The following is an 18,563-nucleotide window of genomic DNA, read 5'->3' as shown; positions in this document are numbered from 1 at the left end:
TAGATTAGGGTATAGTCCTTGCCTCCTGTGACATGCCAGTCTGCTCTTCAGTGACTCAGCAGATCTTTAAATATACCCAGGCAAGGAGCTGCTCTGAGACACAGTAAAAAAAAATGTTTTAATCTGTTTGGGGTGTTGAGAGGCGGTCAGGAAGGTCCTCTGTTAACATGAGGTTCCCAAGCAAATTCAGCATTGCCATGAAGCTCTCTCTCTATGCTAAGAGGCTTGTTTTTGTTCTGCTGTCTGCTGTTTGCCAGCTGTGTAGAGCACAAGAATGAGAAGGGGGATGGTTCCAGGCCATGGAAGGAGTGAAGGAAATTCCTGCCCAGTGATTCTGTGGGGGAAGGGGACCAATGTATGCAATGGAGTGACTTGTTTAAATGTAGGGGCCCCAAACTCACCAAGGGCCCAGACTTTGCACTGGGTCATTCTGTTCCCTGTGGAGGACCATGACCTCTAGCTGAGAGGAGGGGTCTTCTTACTTTCCCTGTCTTCTCAGACCAGCTCAGTCTTGCACTTTGAAACAAGCATCAACTAGTAAAAGATTTCAGCTGGGCTGAGGGAAGTGACTGAATAACTTGTATTACCAAAACAAATCACGCTCCTGTTATCTGCAATGACCTCACACTTACATTCCGGCCAAAGCATTTTGGAGACAGAGCTTTGTGGAGGGGAGGAAGGGACAGCAGTGGCCTGAGGAAAGGCTCATGTACTTCAGAGTCTAGCCATGCGTTTTCCCAAGCTCTGCTGGTCTGTTCTAATAATAATAATAATGAGGAGGAGGAAGAGGAGGAGAGCCATTTATCAAGCTTTTATTCTAGGCCAGGCATTGGTCAAGACTTTTTACATCCATTATCTCACTTACCCTCACAAGAACCCAACGAGAGAAGTATTAATATCTTCATTATATAAATGAGGAAACTGAAAATAAGATTAAGTGGCCCAGAACACACAATTGGTAATTGTCAAACTCAGGATTTAAACTAAAATCTGTCAGGTGCCAAAGCCTATTCCTGAATGTCAACACATTATATTTTAGCCCTGACCCCAACTTTTTCCCCAAGAGCCCTCATCCTATCTGTTGTTTATTAAAAGTCCCTAACTCTGTGATGTATGTCTAAATTCATCCAGATGGGCATTTTGGAGTTATTGATAGGCTTTTAAATTGTTAGAAAGTGACTGTGGAAATCACCTACTATGAGTTGAAACCTCTTCCCTGTATACATGGTCTCCAACAAGTCCAGCTTTTTCTTTTTTTTTTTTTTTTTGTGGTACGCGGGCCTCTCACTGTTGTGGCCTCTCCCGTTGCGGAGCACAGGCTCCGGACGCACAGGCTCAGCGGCCATGGCTCACGGGTCCAGCTGCTCCGTGGCATGTGGGATCTTCCCAGACCGGGGCACGAACCCGTGTCCCCTGCATCAGCAGGCGGACTCTCAACCACTGCGCCACCAGGGAAGCCCCCAGCTTCTTCTTGAATGCCTTCAATGAGGGTGAATTTACTACTTATGTGATACTCCCAATGGACATAAAGGGTGCCATAAATAAGAAGAAGGGAACTAGTATTTCATCATTTACTAAGTGGCATGCCCTTTATCTAGTTGTTTTATTTAGTTTTCACAATAATGCTGTGAGGAGAGCGTTATACAGACGAAGGAGTTGACGTTCAGAGAGGTTAAGTTAACTCACCCAAGGTCATACAGTTGGTAAATGGCTGTGCCAGAACTGAAAGCCAAGTCACATCTGATTGCAGCATCCCTTGTACTTTTCTTTAGTCCCTCCTAGATGAGGAGTACAAGCCCTTGGGGTAAAGAAGGCTGTCAAGATTTTCCCAGGTCCCTGATCTGACAGGGATGGCAAATTCAAATGCCTAGAACAGTCAAGCAAGTAACTTAAATGAATAAAGCAGGTTGCTCGTGTCTGGGTAAACTGGAAAGTACATGCTCCATCTAGAGGAGCACTTGCTTCTCACCTCCAGCTGGTTACTGTCATGCAGGAATGTAGTCCCAATAATTCCAGATCTTCATTTCCCAAACTGGAAATCTGAATTTTTACGTGAAATGTTAGCAACTAATTTGATAAACACACACAAACACACACACACACCCCAAAACTCATTTGGTCCTTGTTGGAAACTTCCAATATAGGGTGAATCCACTATGAGAAAATGTCTTCCTTTTACTGAACTGCAATTTATCCTCATTGGATTTGCCCTTTGGGGTACTACAGAAAATATCTAACTCCTTTATTCCATGATAGCCCTTCAGATATATTGAGACAATATTTATGTCCATTGCTCCCTACCTCCCTTCCCATACCCAACTCAGCATCTCAGCTTCTTCATGCTTTACAAGAGGAGATGCCTCATGAAAAATTGGGTTGAACACCACATTGTAAATATGGTCTGACCAGAATTCACTTCCTTTATTCTGAATCCCATATTTCTATTAATTGAACTTATAATCCATTATTTGTTTTTGGCACTTAATATGATTGGCTCAGATTCACTGAATAAATAAATGTTTATGGAATACCTACTATGAGCCAAATGCTAAGCTATGTGTTTTGTATAATTTACAGAAATATATCCATGAAACAACCTTTGCCCTAAGAGAGTACAATTTAAAAAGATATATAAGATAAGCATATAAATAATTATAATTTAATAACTAAGTATATATCAATGGAGAAGGTAAAAAGGGCTGAATCTAAAAGATATTAAGCACTAACTCTTGACTTATACCTGACATCCATCATGCATCACGTCATCTGATCATCTCCTTGCAAAAGTCTTATAATCTAGAGATTTCGAGCACTAGTTTACAGATGAAAACTGAAGCCTACATTCTTTCAACCATATCATGTCACAGAGATAACTTTCTCAATGGATTAGGGGATGAGAAATTTCATCTCATATGAAACTATATTTGAGCTAAGGTTAGAAAAATAGATAGTATTAAAATTGGGATAGCTTTCAAGGCCAAAGGAATAATAGGAAAAACAACAAGTTCAAGGAAAACAGGAGTGACAACGGTTTAAGGTGACAGATCCATGTGGCTGGAGTTAAAGATTTCTGTAGGGTAATTATAGGAATTAAGGTTGGAAAAGTAATACAGATAATGAAAAGCTTTGAACACCAGACTTAAAGAATTTGTATTTTAACCTATAAGCAAATGGAGAGGAGCTGCAATTTCAAACATGCAGTACACAACTGCTCAGGAAGGCTTCTTCTGTGCTAAGCATTGAGAATACAGAGATAAATTAAACAGAGTTCTAACCCTCAAGGAGCTTATAGACTAATGGATGTTTAAAGGAAGATACTAACAATATTGTAACTGAGTTTTGGGAAAGTTAATCTGGTAGGATGAATACAATATGAATCAGAGAGCAGCACAGAGGACTAGGGAGAGCAGGCATGAGGTCACTGCACTAATCCAGGCAAGAGGTGATGAGGACTGGAACTCACGGAGAGGGAATGACAGAGAAGTCTTTGGTAAACAACAACACATCATTTCACTACCTTAATTCCCAAAGCCTCCAGTGCAGCTTTTCCCAGACACTGTGGGATCATCTCTGATGATGACACATTTTGAGTCAATCTAGCACCTCAACAAGGCTTAGCAGGTGTCCAAAGAAAATGACATACAAAAATACGAGTATGGTTAAGGTTTTTGGTTTATTATTAGGTAGCTGGTGACTGAAATATCTCAGTATAATTTGGTCCTTTTTATTTAAACGCCTGATCAAACAGATTTTTCAAATGAACAACTGGAAACTCAGACTACACACTTGCTAACCTTTGTATTTTTAAACAAAGATGAAAGGGAAGGAGGGGTAGGTAAAGTAAACAGACTCAAAACATGTTCTGGAATTCTTTCTGCACCCAAACATCAAAGGAGTTTCCATCTTACTCCCAACTCTCAGTTTATGAGACCTCATCATCTAATCAGAGGTTGGACAATGCTTCAGAGAAGTAGACCAATATGACACTTTTGGAAAGATGCTTCCTTTTATGTACTGCCAATTTTCAAAAGAAATTCCTAAGTAGTTATCACTTATATGAGTGGGAAGATTGCACCTTCCTTAAAAAAAATCTGGAGAGAAGCAGACTTTCATAGTGGTCTTCTTACATTTCCACAATAACAAAAAAGTCATCTGACAATCATATTCATGACTTCCTATGGAATCCTGCACAACCAATTTGGGCTAGAAGAACAGAGGTAGCATTTTCTCATACTGGGAAGTTCGCCTTCTTATTTAGGGCAAATCCCATATGCTGACATTTTTTCCTTACGTTTTTGTTCCTTTTGACAATGCCTGATAGGACATGGATTCTGATCATTCTCCCATTCTCTGTCCAATCTTGCTGATGCAGAAAGTTAATTTTTAAAAAATGAGAGGCAGGGCGATACAGAAGGAGGAATAAAGGGAGACAAGTCAGTGTGAAAATGGAAACAGAGTGATAAAATGCAAAGAGGTTTGGCAGTCTGGAGTCTCGAGTTCAGACTCTGGTTCTACTAATTACTCACCATGTGCCCTTGGATAAGTACCTTTCCTTCTAAGAGTCCTTAAAAGAAGCTGGTGTATTTTAAGGACAAGAGGTGCTCAATGTTTGAAGCTCAGGCACAATGTTTTTGCATTAAAAAAATTCTATAATATGAATAGCACTCCTTTCCCTAAATGTAGTGGAAAATAATATAAGTTGAGGAGCAGAGCTACCTAGATTCTAATATAGTCTCTTTCACTTACTTGTTCTATAACCTTGGGCACGTTACTTAATTGTTCTGTTCCTATTCACTCACCAGTAACATAGAAATGATAATCCTACTTACCTCAGGGAGTTATTTTGAGAATTAAATGAATTAACACATGTAAAACACATAAAAGAGTTCCTGACTTCAAGAAATCAGCCATTTTATTTTTCTTACCTTGGTTTCTTTCCTATTTAAGCAGGCATTGCATTGCCCATGTTTGTAGTGGGCGTTGAGATTTTCAACCACCTTGGAATCTCCAGGCCTTTTTCAACAATTTCTGTAGTTCTGCTTTCCAATCCCTATTGTAAATGATCAACTTCTTCCCACCACCCCCTTTATGTCCCTCCACCTCCACTTTAATCTCCAGGAACTCAGGTATTCTGTGAGGATCAGTGTACGATATAGGGTCAGTGCTTAATGAGGTCACCCTAGTCACCAGTCTTTTGGGATAGTAGAGGTGAATGACTAGCTAATCTGAGAAGCTGTTGGTACTAAACAGTGATTAGAACCTCGCAGTTACAAGCCAGACTTCTATTACTTCCTAGCTGTGTGACCTTTGGGCAAGTCACTTAACCTCTCTGGGACTATTTACCAAGGTTTTTGTGGGAATTAAATTAGTTAACCCATGTAAGGCACCAAAATTTGGCACATAGTAAGTGCTATCATTATTACTGCTATTATAATTCTTTGTTCTGAGTGGGGAATCACTTTTCCAACATAGAATTTTCCAAAGGAGCAACAGACAGCTAACCCTCAGAATAGGCTCTGACTAAAAGAAACTAGCTTTTTGTGTGACTTTGTTCAAATTCCTTTCCATCTCTCTGCCTCAGGCACCTCATTCATAAAATGACCAAACTGGACAAGATGGTTTGCCACGTTCCATAGACTCTAATATCCTACAATATCAGGCCATTTATGTTCCAGATCTCTGTAAGTTTCAGCTTAGATCAAAGCTCAGTGGCCTTTAAAAGTCTACTTACTGTGTTTTTCATGGATAAATTATTTTGGTGTGTGGTTCAGTAAAAACATAATAACAATATTTTGGTTCCATTGAAGGCAGCAGCCACTTTGCGTGGTGTTCTAGGTTTTTATTCATTATTTAGTTTAGTTACCTGGTTTAAGGTTTGGGCAAGAAGAAGAAACTCACACCACCCCCAAAATGAGGTCTCAGGATAACGCTAAGAAGCACCAAGCTGGAATCCAGGAGAACTGAGTTTGTGCTCTAGTTATGTTGCCAGCTTGTTGTTTCGCCCTAGATAAGACTCCACTCCTCTCTAGGCCCCTATAAAGCAAAAGGGGAGAAGTGAGAGGGCATCAAAGATCTAGGTGGTCTCTAAGGTTTTAATCTCCTTGAAAAGCAGAAAGCTAAGGGCACTGCATGAAAACTGAGAAGAAGCCGACAAGATGTTCACCAAATAACTCAAACTTTATACATCAAAAATCAAACTCTTGATTCTTACCCACCCACACACACATACCGGCTTTACCTACAATATTCATCATTTCAGTAAATGGCAATCACATTCTTCAAATTGCTCAGATCAAAAATTTGGCAATCAGCCTTGACTTCTCTCTTTTTCTCACAATGAGTATCTAATCTGTCAGTAAATGCTGTAGGATCTACCATGAAGACACATCAAGAATCCAGCTACTTCTCATCTCCTCTACCAATAACCCCTAGTCTAAACCACCATCATCTCTTACCTGGATCACTGCAGTAGCCTCATCTCCTTGCTTTCGCCTTGCTCTTACAGTGTTTTCTCCACACAGACAATCAGTAAACAAACAAATGTATAAAATATCAAAGAGTGGTGGATGTTCTGAAGAAGAGAATCTGTTAAAATATCAGTCAAATCATGTTAATCCTCTATTCAAAATCTTCCAATGACTCCCCATATCGGAGTAAAAACCAAAGTCCTAAGGAAGACCTGAGATGTCCCTTATTAACTCTGATCTCATCTCTTATCACTCTCCATTTACTTAAACTGCCATACAGGTCTCTCTGCTATTGTCCATCATACAAAGTATGCTCCTGCCTCAGGTCTTTTCTACTTGTGGTTGTCTGTATCTGGAATATTCTAACTCCAGATATCCCTATTGTTCACTTCCTAATTTCCTTCAGGTCTCTGCTCAAATATCACCTTCTCAGTAAGGGCTTCTCTGACCAACAGATATAAAATAGTCCTTCCCACTATCAATCCCTATTCCCCACACTCTGCTAAATTATTCTTCATGACATTTATCACCATCAGATATATTCTACATGTCTCCTTTCATTAAACTGTAAACTCCATGAAGGGAGGAATTTTTGTCTGCCTTGTTCATTGCTGTGTCATAGGTGCTTAGCATAGAATTTGATATGTAAAAAGCTCAGTAAGTATTTGTCGAATAAATGCAGTCTATAAAGTAAGATGGCAAGACTGTTGGCAACTTGAATGCCCACACAAGCCAATCCATCAGTCCAGTAAATGGATAAAAGACCCAGAAGCCTTAAGAGCTTCATGAATTTCTATTGATACTAGTTAAGGTTATTTTGCCTCTCTGACTCTCCTATTTCCTATCTATGAGGTGAGCGACCTGTGTGATAAAAAAGGAGCACTTGATTTGAGGAACAAAGAGTGGGGCTGAAATCCCAGCTCTGCCACCTTGAGGCTGTTTGACTTTAGACATGTCACTTAACTTCTCTGAACATAATATTTACAATGGGAATGACAGTATTATAATAGTATGGAGAATATTAAAACACAGTAAACCTGGCTACTTGTATACAGTAGAAAAGAGGATGAAATGCAATAATGGAATATGAAACAACTCTGTAAACTGTAAAGTGTTACTGGAATATGTCCAATGTCACTGTTCCCTGTGCTACATTCAGAAAAAGTTGTCAAAGAGTCAAATAGTGCTACTAAAAATGTTTTGAACTTTGGAAAAGAACATCCCAGATAAAATACTAAGTACCACTGTAGCTTATTTATTGTCTGGTACTAGGTTGTTCTGGCTCAAGTTATCCTGTGACATGTTGAATCCACCAAAGGAGGCCAACTATTTCCAGGGAAACCCTGTCACAGGACACTTGCAGTCCCCCTAGCGGCCAGATAGTAAGACTACACTTCCACAAAACAGAACCCATAATTAAGGGGTTGGCCATTTTAAAGCTACATCATCTAATTCAGCAAAGGCCTTATAAAAAAAAGTTTTCATGTTCCCCTTACTCCCAGAATTGTCTGACTTGTGCTCTTTGCTTCTCTCCCTTAACTAACACCCTGAAAACCCATTTATACAGAACCTCAAAGCAAGCCACCATGATCAATGGAAAACTTGAGAGCAGAATGATAATTCTTTTTTTTTTTGGCTGGATAAATGCTTTATTCTTTTGCCAGTTTTTATTTTATTTTTTTTTATTTTTAACATCTTTATTGGGGTATAATTGCTTTACAATGGTGTGTTAGTTTCTGCTTTATAACAAAGTGAATCAGTCATACATAAACATATGTTCCCATATGTCTTCCCTCTCAGAATGATAATTCTTGATCTGACCACCACACTGGGCATCTTTATTGGCTCTCACGCCAAACTTAGACCCATTAATCACCCTCAATTTTAATTACTTCCTCATATATTGCAGACTTGTATAGTCAAAGACATCAAAACATGTTCCCAGAAAGTGCAAAAATATAGCCAAAAATGAGAAAGTAACTAGTAACTGACTTGACTGGGGTGGCACTGTTGAAAAAGGAGAAATAGATTCCAACCCCTTGAGTTCACTCTTCATTGTCTTTCCAGAAATACTACCTTCTGGTATCTGAAATATTCATCAAGACGTATAATCTATTGCTTGAGTTAAATCATGTCCCAACCTCATCCATAAGGATAAAAAGCAGCCATAGATAATATTGTTGACCACTTCCACCTATGTTGATCCATTTCTTTTTTGGATATCTGCATTTAAAAAATACATACCATACAATCCAGCATCTCGTCATACTGGCATCATGGTGTTGCCATTCTGTTTTGTTTTTATTTTTGTTTTAATAGCTATAAGCTCCTTGAGGGCAGTGATCTCAAGATTCTCCCTGAATTGTGTTCCCTTTACCCTGATCTCTCTCTAGTACACAGATGGGCATATAGCAGGTGTTTAATGAAAAGTGGTTGATTGATGAATACTTTTTAAAACTCACTTTATTAGGGTCATCTCTAAAGACAACTACGTCACAAGAGGACATTTTGTTCAGTGGCCTGCCGTTCACTTACCATTTTCAGGACACAATAGCTATAGCTGATTAGATATGACCCTTAGCCTAGAGTGTTAATAAGACCAAAGTTCAATCCCTTTATAGGTAAATTTTATCTCTTCTTTATGGTTATAGAGTACACCCCTGAAAAGAAGCCCAAATTATATGAGAGTAAATGGACCACTTCTTCATCTACAAATACACACCAGAAGGAGTGGTGGCATTTACCTTGTCTAAAGGACAACATATAAAAACATAAAATTATGACTCCAGCTGCTTACACAAACCTAAACATAAGCCAAATACAACTAACTAGTGATTTCTTTGGCTTAGTTTGCATCTGTTACCTCTTCATGTTAGTTTAGTGCATAGAAATTATTATTCCTCATCCCCTTGCTAGTAGTTCCCAAATCCAAATACTAAAAAGAGGACTACTAACTGCATAAACCTTATTAATATGTTTCTTCTCTACTGTTGTCTGAAGACCTGAAAATTTTAGAGACACTCTTCTATTCATCCAGGAAGGGGCTGGCATTACCAATTCTAATTCACAGTTGAGGAAAACTGAGAACAGTGTCCTTATGCAGCCTTCATACAGGATGAAACAAAGTATGCTTTAACTTTCAACACAGCAGCAGAAACCTTTTGCCTCTTAAGTCCCAGAGGGGTTCAAAACTCAGGTACTTTCAGCGAGGTTGCAGGATACAAAGTCAATATACAAAAATCAGTTATATTTCTATACACTGGCAATGAACAATTTTAAAGGATATTAAGAAAATTCCATTCATAGTAGCATCAAAAATTAAAACATTGAGGAACTAATTAAACAAAAGAAGTGCAAAATTTATACTCTTAAAACTACAAAACGTTGAAAAAAGTGAAAATGACATAAATAAATGGAAAGACATTCCATGGCCATGGATCAGAACACTTAATGTGGAGATGACAACACTCCCCAAATTGATCTACAGATTCAATGTAGCCTCTATCAGAATCCCAAATGGCTTCTCTGTAGAAAATGACAAGCTGATCCTAAAATGCATATAGAAATTCAAAGGACCCACAATAGTCAAAAACAATCTTGAAAAAGAAGAACAAAATTGGACGACTCACACTTCCTCATTTCAAAACTTATTAAAAACTTACAGTAATTAAGACACCGTGGTATTGGTATAGGATCAATGTATTGTAATATAGCCCAGAGTCCAGAAAAAACATTTACAGTCAACTAATTTTACACAAAGGGTGACAAGACAGTTAAATAGGGAAAGAATCAACATATGGTGCTGTGGTGACTAGATATTTACATAAAAAATAATTCAAAACCGATCAAAAACCTAAATTTAACAGCTAAAACTATAAAACTCTTAGAAGGAAAGCTAAGTGTAAATCTTTGTGACCTTGGGTTAAGCAAAACCTTCTTAGATATGATACAAAGATCACAAGCTACATACAAAAAGTACATTGGACTTCAAAATTTTTAAAGCATGTTCTTCAATGGATACCATCAAGAAAGTGAAAAGACAACTCAGAGTATGTGATAAAATATTCACAAATTGTAATTTCTTATAGGATTTTTATCTAGAATATATTTTTTTAAAACTCTTACAACTCGGGGTTCCCTGGTGGTGCAGTGGTTGAGAGTCCGCCTGCCGATGCAGGAGACACGGGTTTGTGCCCCGGTCCGGGAATATCCCACATGCCGCGGAGCGGCTGGGCCCGTGAGCCATTGCCGCTGAGCCTGTGCGTCCGGAGCCTGTGCTCCACAACGGGAGAGGCCACAACAGTGAGAGGACCGTGTACCGCAAAAAAAAAAAAAACCTCTTACAACTCAATAAGAAAAATAATCTAATTACAAATGAGCAAAGACCTTTTTTGCAAAGAAGATATACAAACAGTCAATAAGCACATAAAAGGATGCTTAATATTATTAGTCATTAGAGAAATGCAAATCAAAACCACTTTGACATACCACTTCACACCCACTGTGATGTCTATAATTAAAAAGACAATAACAAGTATTGGCAGGATGTGAAGAAATAGGACCCTCATACATTGCTGGTGAGATTGTAAAATGGTGTAGCCACTTTTAAAAACAGTTTGGAAGTGCCTCAAAAGGTTAAACACAGAGTTACTATATGACCCAGAAACTCCACTCCTAAGTATGTACCCAAAAGAATTAAAAAACATGTTCATAAAAAAAATCTTGTACATAAATGTTCATAGCAGTATTATTCATAATAACCAAAAGGTTGAAGTAACTCTAATGTCCATCAACTGATGAATGGATAAAGTGAGGTACATCCATAAAATGGAAAGTATTGAGATGTGCTTCAACATGGATGAACACTGAAAATATTATTCTACATGAAAGAAGCTAGTCACAAAAGGTGACGTATTGCATGGCTCCATTTATATTAAATGTCAGAATAAGCAAATCCATAGAGACTGAAAGTAGACTGGTGGTTGATAGTTGCTCAGGTTGGGGTGGGGTTTGACTGCTAAGTGATTAAAATGTTCTAAAATTGATTGTGGTGATGGTTGCCCAACTCTGAATATAATAAAAACCATTGAATTGTATGTATACTTTAAATGGGTGAATTATATATTGTGAATTACGTCTCAATAAAGCTGTTGATTAAAAAAATAAAACTCAGGTACTGCATGATCTAAATTGGCAGCATTCTCAAGTAACCAGCACTTTAGATCTATAGGCTTATCTAGATGAGCCACTCTCAACACTGCTCTGCCCTGTAGGTTGGCAACAGGAATTGGTGTAAGAGAGAAGGGATGGCAGCATTCATGAATGTGCAAGGAGCTGTGCATAAATCACAGCAGCAGTCACTAAAAGTAGCCCTTACTGAGCAAAAATCTAAAACATCATCTGTCAGGTGGGAAAGTTCAAGAAAAAAAGTTGGGAAGTGCCACTCTAGAGAGGTTTCCCTATGGTAAACAAATGCTATAGAAAATGCAACAACTTCTACTCCCTCAACTAGCAAAGGGATGTACACTAAGCACCCTCCTGGCTTACTCAAACTTACATGAGTGCTAGTGAATAAACCAGAAGATGCTGGGTCTTTTCTTTGAAAAGAGTGCTATATAAATATGAGATTTCATAATTCTCTTCAATATGGCAAATGCCAACCAATACTGATAACTGTATGGAGCTTTACAAGCAACGAGGGAAAAAAAGTCAACTTTGTGCCTAGGATGAGGATAACTTACTCTGAGTTCAACATCTCAGAACGTGATGTAATGCTGGCAGGCAAATTCTGAGGTTGAATAATTTCTTCAATACCTTTCTTTTTTTAAAATGATTAATTCACATATAGCATCACCATATTAGCTCAGCCAGACAATTCTAGCAAGCACCGTTGCATATAGATCAGGTACTACTTGTGAAAGCACTGCAGAAGTTTGACCCAGACAGAGCTGTCTCAGAGGCGAGAGGGTCCAGTTATTCTCAGGTTTTGAGAAAACGTTGCCAAAATAGCCAGTAGACAGAGAGAGACAGAGAACAAGAGACAGAGACAGCAGCCAGCAAAATACTTCATTAAATCACCAAGTCCTCAAGCCATCTAGTTCAGCTCCCTCAGCAACTGTTAAATCAGGCTCTAACCTTAAGGTAAAAAAAAGCCCAGCTATTCATTTTGCAATTTCTTCAAGTCATCTATCTAGCCTTAAAAGAAAGGTGCTGAGGTTGATCTGATCTGTTACTCTCCAGATTAAAAAAAAATTCTTTAGGAGCATGCCACAGGTGTAATGAGAAAAAATATCCTGAAAAGTAGAAAAAAAAGTCTATATTCCAATATCAAAAGCATGAAAGGAATAGAAAGAAAGAAAATCGGGGACAGGCAGCACTTAAGGAAGCTGCGGACAAAGAGAAAATGGTGGAGGTAGGGGATGGGGAGAAGTTTCCTTTTCCCTCTCAAACCAACCTCACAAAACTTGATTTTTATTTGCTTTCTATTTTTCAGAATCATGATTTCAGGTTTGGTTATAAAATAAGCCCCTTGCTTACCACAACCAGCTGGCATTCTGCTTTCTGCTTAGCACAGTTCTGAATGAAACTGGTGGTCTTGATATCACAGTAAATAACAATAATAATAAAATTGTCCATGTCCCTAACTCCAACTCACATAATCCCACCAAGAGCAGCCACAGTACAAGTAAGAGTCGGGAGACCAAAGAATTGTTTGGTTTAAATACATATATGTATACCAGATGAGAAAATTACTACAGGGAGGTAAAACGTTTAAAAAAGAAAATGAAATGTGCCAGCAAATTCAATATATTAATATCAAAGTTTACAGCGTAAAAAGAATGGAAGTCTGATGAGGCAAAATTAGCACTGGCAAGAAAGCTCCCTTAAGTGACCCTGCAACAGGAAAGCTGCAAGCATCTTCAAAAATGTCTCTCACTGATGTTAACCTTTGGCCAAGATGAGAGAGATACTCTGTGGACAACCAAGAGAAGAATTCTATCACTACATCTTGCACATATTTTCAAATGGGGTACCACCCAGTGTGGCTATATGGTCCTCGGGTTCTGATTACTGGTACCCAGACAGAACTCACCAGTTATTTACTGACCGTGAAGAAAGGATGCTTCTTTCCAACATATTGACCCTGAAGGCCTATGGACAGAGAGCGTCATTCCCAAAGCAAAACTCAGATTTACAAAAAAGACAAACTGCTCCTTGCAATATAGTCATAAAAAGTGACTTGATAACTGTGGAGAGGAGAGGAGATGGAAAGGGGAGTTAATAAAATGACTTCTTTTGAAACAACTAATGGAGAAAGGCAGGATTTGCCAATTTCAAAGCACTACTAAAATACTACCTATTATGAAGACCAGAACAAATTATCAAGAGAAAAATTAAAATGTTCTTTTTGCATCTGGATAATTTATTTAAACCCCAACTCTAATTCCTGAACAGGCTCTCCTTGGTCTCACCTCCCAAGAATAAATATTTGTCATATTATTACGCTGTTTGCTGGGATATAAAGGGCCCTACTTCTGTCAAGTGAGACAGTGGTCAATTAACAAAGTTGTAGTTTTATTTGTTCTTGGTGGAAGACAGCTCCATAAAATATTATCAGGGTTTCACACAAGCCCTATCACTTTTTATTATTCCTTCTGCTCATACCACATGCTAAAATAAGTAAAAATAAAAAGTAATGGACCACCTTAGGTCTCTCTCCTCTCGGCAGAAATATTGTAGATGCATAAGAACACAGAGCTATTCCAGAAGTTATTAAGTTTAAAAAAACCTACAATTAAATAACGTGTATGAACACACACACACAATCAGAAAAGGGAGTAATCCAACAGATTATTGAAAGTCTCTAGAATGTTGAGATTTTTAACTCAAAGTTGGCATATAATGCATGCAATACAGAGAGGGTGGAAGCTCTAGCTTTGGCTTAAAATAATTCCTTGCCTTTCACCAAACTGTGGCCCTACAAAGTGAGGGAAAGAAAGAGAAAGTAAGAAAATACCAACTTTTAGATTGGGATTTGTTGAATTCTGATGAAATTGATAAATTTTCAAAAACCTGATTCAAGGATTTTCTTTGTCCTAGAAATGAAAAATCTTTGTCAACACACAAGACAGGAATGCCAGTTTTCTCTTTCACTAGATTCCTATAACTAGTGCAGCAATCACAAACCAGGAAAGATTAAATAATCTTGTACTTTATTCGGGTACTGCTAATGTCTCACTAGTTGAGGTCATTAATTTATGCAGGTTTTAGAAATAGAGAAGTTTTTCCATTAAGACCTGGGATAAAATCCCCTAGCTTACTGCACACCTGATGGGAAGAGCTATTTAAAAGCTCTCTGTAGCCACTTTCTGAAAATTTCAGGTTATGTCTTCGAACACACACACATCTCTTAACAAATATGTGGAATCATTCACCCCCTCCCTGTTAACTGAGTTATTTGGGTGTTGGGGGAGGCATACAGAAGAGGGACAGGACGGTTCCAGTGACTGGGCAGGTCATGAAGAACCTTATACATTCCCCTCAACCCCGCCAAAAGAAAAATATTTCACAGTAGAAGAGAGCTCCGCTGACTAGCAACCGCCCTAGGAAAAAATATATACTCTAGCAAGTAAATCTGTTCTTATGAAATGAAGACTTTTGTCCCACAGTATAACCACATTGCAAAAAATTTAAAAAGAAACAAACTTCAAATTAACTAGAAAAGACTGACAATATAAATGAAGCCTTTGAAAATCCTGTAAGCCAAACCTTAAGAACCTAAAAAATATAAAGCCTGGTTAGAAGCTGTTTCTTCAGTAACCCAGAAAATAATATTTTATGAAATCCTATCCTCCTCTTTCTTTTCTAACACTGTGCTATCAACCTTCCAAGAACAGAAGCATCAGTGAAAGGAAGCAAATTGTTGGATTTAAGTCTCCAAACAAAGATGCTAAGTCTAACAAATTTTGAAAAGTCACAGGTAAAGAAAATAGCTACAGAAACACGGAACAAGACATCAACATCCATGAGGACATCAGCACCCAGCAGATCTGAGGAGTTAGTTCCCCAGTCAATATTCCCTCCCTCATGGGAATAAACTAATATCTTAGTTTGCTAGGAAAAAAATCTTTAATGTGGTCTCCAAAGTGCTCAATTGTGGTAAGTAAGAATTTTTAACACGCAAGATGAGATTGACCGCCACTTTTCTCATGTCCTAATGAAAACTATTGGGCAAGATTAAGGCTCATAGGTCCCTAACAGTTCTTACTTAATTTGTTAGAGGTAACATATCATGTTTTAAAATGCAAGTATGTCCTTAAAATGAAGGAATATATTGAAAAGCCCTATTCCTTTTGTAAACCCTAATCTCACAAAAGCAGATTTCTATGCACACTGGAATAGCAGGAAATCCTTTAAACTTTTTTCCCAACACTTTTGTAAGTCAGACTCAAGTCTGGTTAAATTGTTCATTAAAAGAACATTCTCCTCTTTATAGAGCTAATGCAAACTCAAAGTAGGAACTGTGGATCTGTTGTAATCCATAGAGCAAATAAACACTTTACAAGAGAAAACCAACACTACCATCTAGTTCCAACATTGTCAACCTGTGAGGGCAAATCCTGCCCATTGTTTACGGGGAAAGGGGTCATTTGGCTTTCCCCTACCTTTGCCTGCTCTAATCTTGCCTGGTTGGAGTCTCTCTCCTGACCTCCAACCCTGGGGCAAGTCCTCTTTGTTGCCAACAAAGGGACTTCACTCCTTCTTCACACAGCGGCCCTCAGAACCCAGAGACCACCTTCTTCCCGTAATCCCATACTCCATTTCATCTCTTTGGAGGAGGCGGGTTGAGAAAAGCTTGGGTCAGTTATTTTGCCTCTAACCTGCCAAGACCAGCCACAGGCCAGGGGGGCAATCCCTAACAGACCTTAAGAGGAGAAAGTGCCCATATTTCTTGTCCAGGTTCTCTGATTTGGGGGTGGGGAGAAGGAGAAGTAGTGGAGGGCTTAAGGGCTTTATTTCGGAAGATGGCCCTTGCAATTGGATTTAAATTTGGAGTCAGCGGGACATGGAGTACCAAGTGGCAGGCAAGATTTTTGGAGGCTGGTGGGGGGCGGGGGTTGTCAAGGAATCTGGAAGGGCTTGCACCAGCACCCAGGGCTCACAGTGGTGGGGACTGGAGCACACAGTGGGGGTTCAGAGCGCAAAGGTCGAATCTTTGGTAGTCCAGGGAAAGGCTCCAGATTTAGGGCGGCCCTTTCTGTGGAAGCTTGTTCAGCTCGCCCAAGAACAGAGCGTTTGCGCGGGGAGGAGAGGACTGACTCTAGGCTTAAAGACATTTTTAGGAGGAGAAACTTACCGCATGTCCCCATAAGGTCCAGAATAGCTCTCCATCCAGGGGCCCATTTCGCTTTTGACACAACTTGGACTTGGATAGGGCACTCTGCTCACCACGCCGCCGGGATACCACACATCGGGTGGGGGAAAGTCACCTTCTTGGCCCGCCAACCCCTGAGGTGGCCGAGTGTAGCCGTATGGGGCTACAGCCCCTGCCTCGCCTGCGCTGCCGCCCCCGCCTCCGCCACAGGGCCCATAGAGCTGGCCTTCTTCGGCTGTGAAGAGAGTGTGCCAGGAAGAGGAGGCGGCAGCTGAGGGTGAGCCTGAGCCCGGTCCTGCTGCACCCCCGCCGTGCAGGCTCGCCAGATCCCCATAGCGGCATTGTGCCGCCGCGGCCGCCCAGGCGCTGCCATAGTCCAGGGGGTTCTCCAGCTTGATGCGGGCATGAGGATGGGGAGGCGGCGGAGGGGGCAGCGGCCCAGCCAGGGCTAGCGGAAAGTTGTAGTAGTCGCGACTCTGATAAGCTGCTACCTCGTCCAGTGCTCCAGACTTGTACAGAGACAGGGCGGATGGCAGCTCAAGTGTTCCGGAGCCCCCTGCTTCGCCGCTGCCAGAGCAGCGCAGGCTCTCACTGTCCAGCCCTTTGGTGTAACCTGCCTTGAAAGGGGAATACTCAGCAGTCTCTTCGGTGCCCTTGCTCGGGCCATCATCCAGCAGAGAACCTTTGCATTCAGCCAACGGGGCACAAGGAGTGGGACGCACAGCTGGTGTACCTCCCAGGAGCGGGGCGTACATGCAATCCCCCCGAAGCTGCTCCCCAGGACTCAGATGCTCCAATGCCTCCACACCCAAGCCCATGGAAACCGACACTGCCTTACACAACTCTTTGGCACTGTCCGAGATGGTCGAACTGCCCCCTAGGTAACTGTCCTTGGAGGAGATGGGAGCCCCAGTGGCCTCCCTCGCTCTCCCGCTGCTACTGCTGCCTTCAGATACCGCCTCCTGCTGCTGCTGTTGCTGCTGCTGCTGAAGAAGTTGCATGGTGCCGGCCTCGCTCAGGATGTCTTTAAGATCGGTGGAGCAGCTGCTTAAGCCGGGGAAAGTGGGGCCCAGCAGGGACAACGTGGATGGGGCAGCTGAGTCATCCTCTTCCGGAGGTGCTGGCGGCGGCTGCTGCAGCCCCTTGCCGGCTGCCGAGGCAGCTCCTGGCTCTGGGACGCAGCCACGATCCGGGGGGTCCTCGGGAGCTGACTGCTGTTGTGAAGACTGCTGTCCCTCGTCCAGGGACAGGTAGCCTGTGGGGCCTCTGCTCTGGACTTGGGGAGAGCCATCCTCACTCTGCTGCTGCTGCCGTTGCTGCTGCTGCTGCTGGGGACTGGTCTCCTGCTGCTGCTGCAAACGGGCGCCGGGAGGTGCTGCACTCGCGGCCGCAGGGTGCCGGGGACCCGGGTTCTGGATCACTTCGCATACACTCTGGAACAGGTTCTGGAAAGCTCCTCGGTAGGTCTTGGACGGCGGCCGGGGGTAGACCCTCCCCAGACCTAATTGCACCTCCATCCTTAAGCTTGGGTGAATCTTCCACCCAATTCTTTTATCCTGCTCCCCTTCTCTTGCTGAGAAGAGTTCAACAGGCTGCTATGCGTAGTTGCTGCAGCTAGTTGCCCACCTGCGGGAAGCTCCTGGGGAGGAAACTTGCGGGAGTAACAACTCCAAAGAATTCTGACAGCCTCAAAGTCTCGTGCAGAGGAAACACGCGCTGGA

The 18,563-nt window shown here is 41.0% G+C and overlaps 1 protein-coding gene across 2 annotated transcripts in view; it reads right to left on the bottom strand.

Moving 5' to 3' along the window:
- The window catches only part of AR (androgen receptor), a 163,642-nt gene extending 145,283 nt beyond the window's left edge, over positions 1–18,359 (bottom strand). For both annotated transcript variants that reach the window (XM_030850106.2, XM_030850107.1), the window contains exon 1: positions 16,825–18,359. In XM_030850106.2, coding sequence (XP_030705966.1) covers positions 16,825–18,359 — 1,535 coding nt within the window. The remainder of the gene's footprint in view (positions 1–16,824) is intronic.
- Between the last annotated feature and the right edge of the window lie 204 nt (positions 18,360–18,563).

The sequence above is a fragment of the Globicephala melas genome, chromosome X, assembly GCF_963455315.2.
Source record: "Globicephala melas chromosome X, mGloMel1.2, whole genome shotgun sequence".
NCBI lineage: Eukaryota > Metazoa > Chordata > Mammalia > Artiodactyla > Delphinidae > Globicephala > Globicephala melas.
Note: the sequence above shows the minus strand (reverse complement) of the source record. Positions and strands in the feature narration are given on the sequence as shown.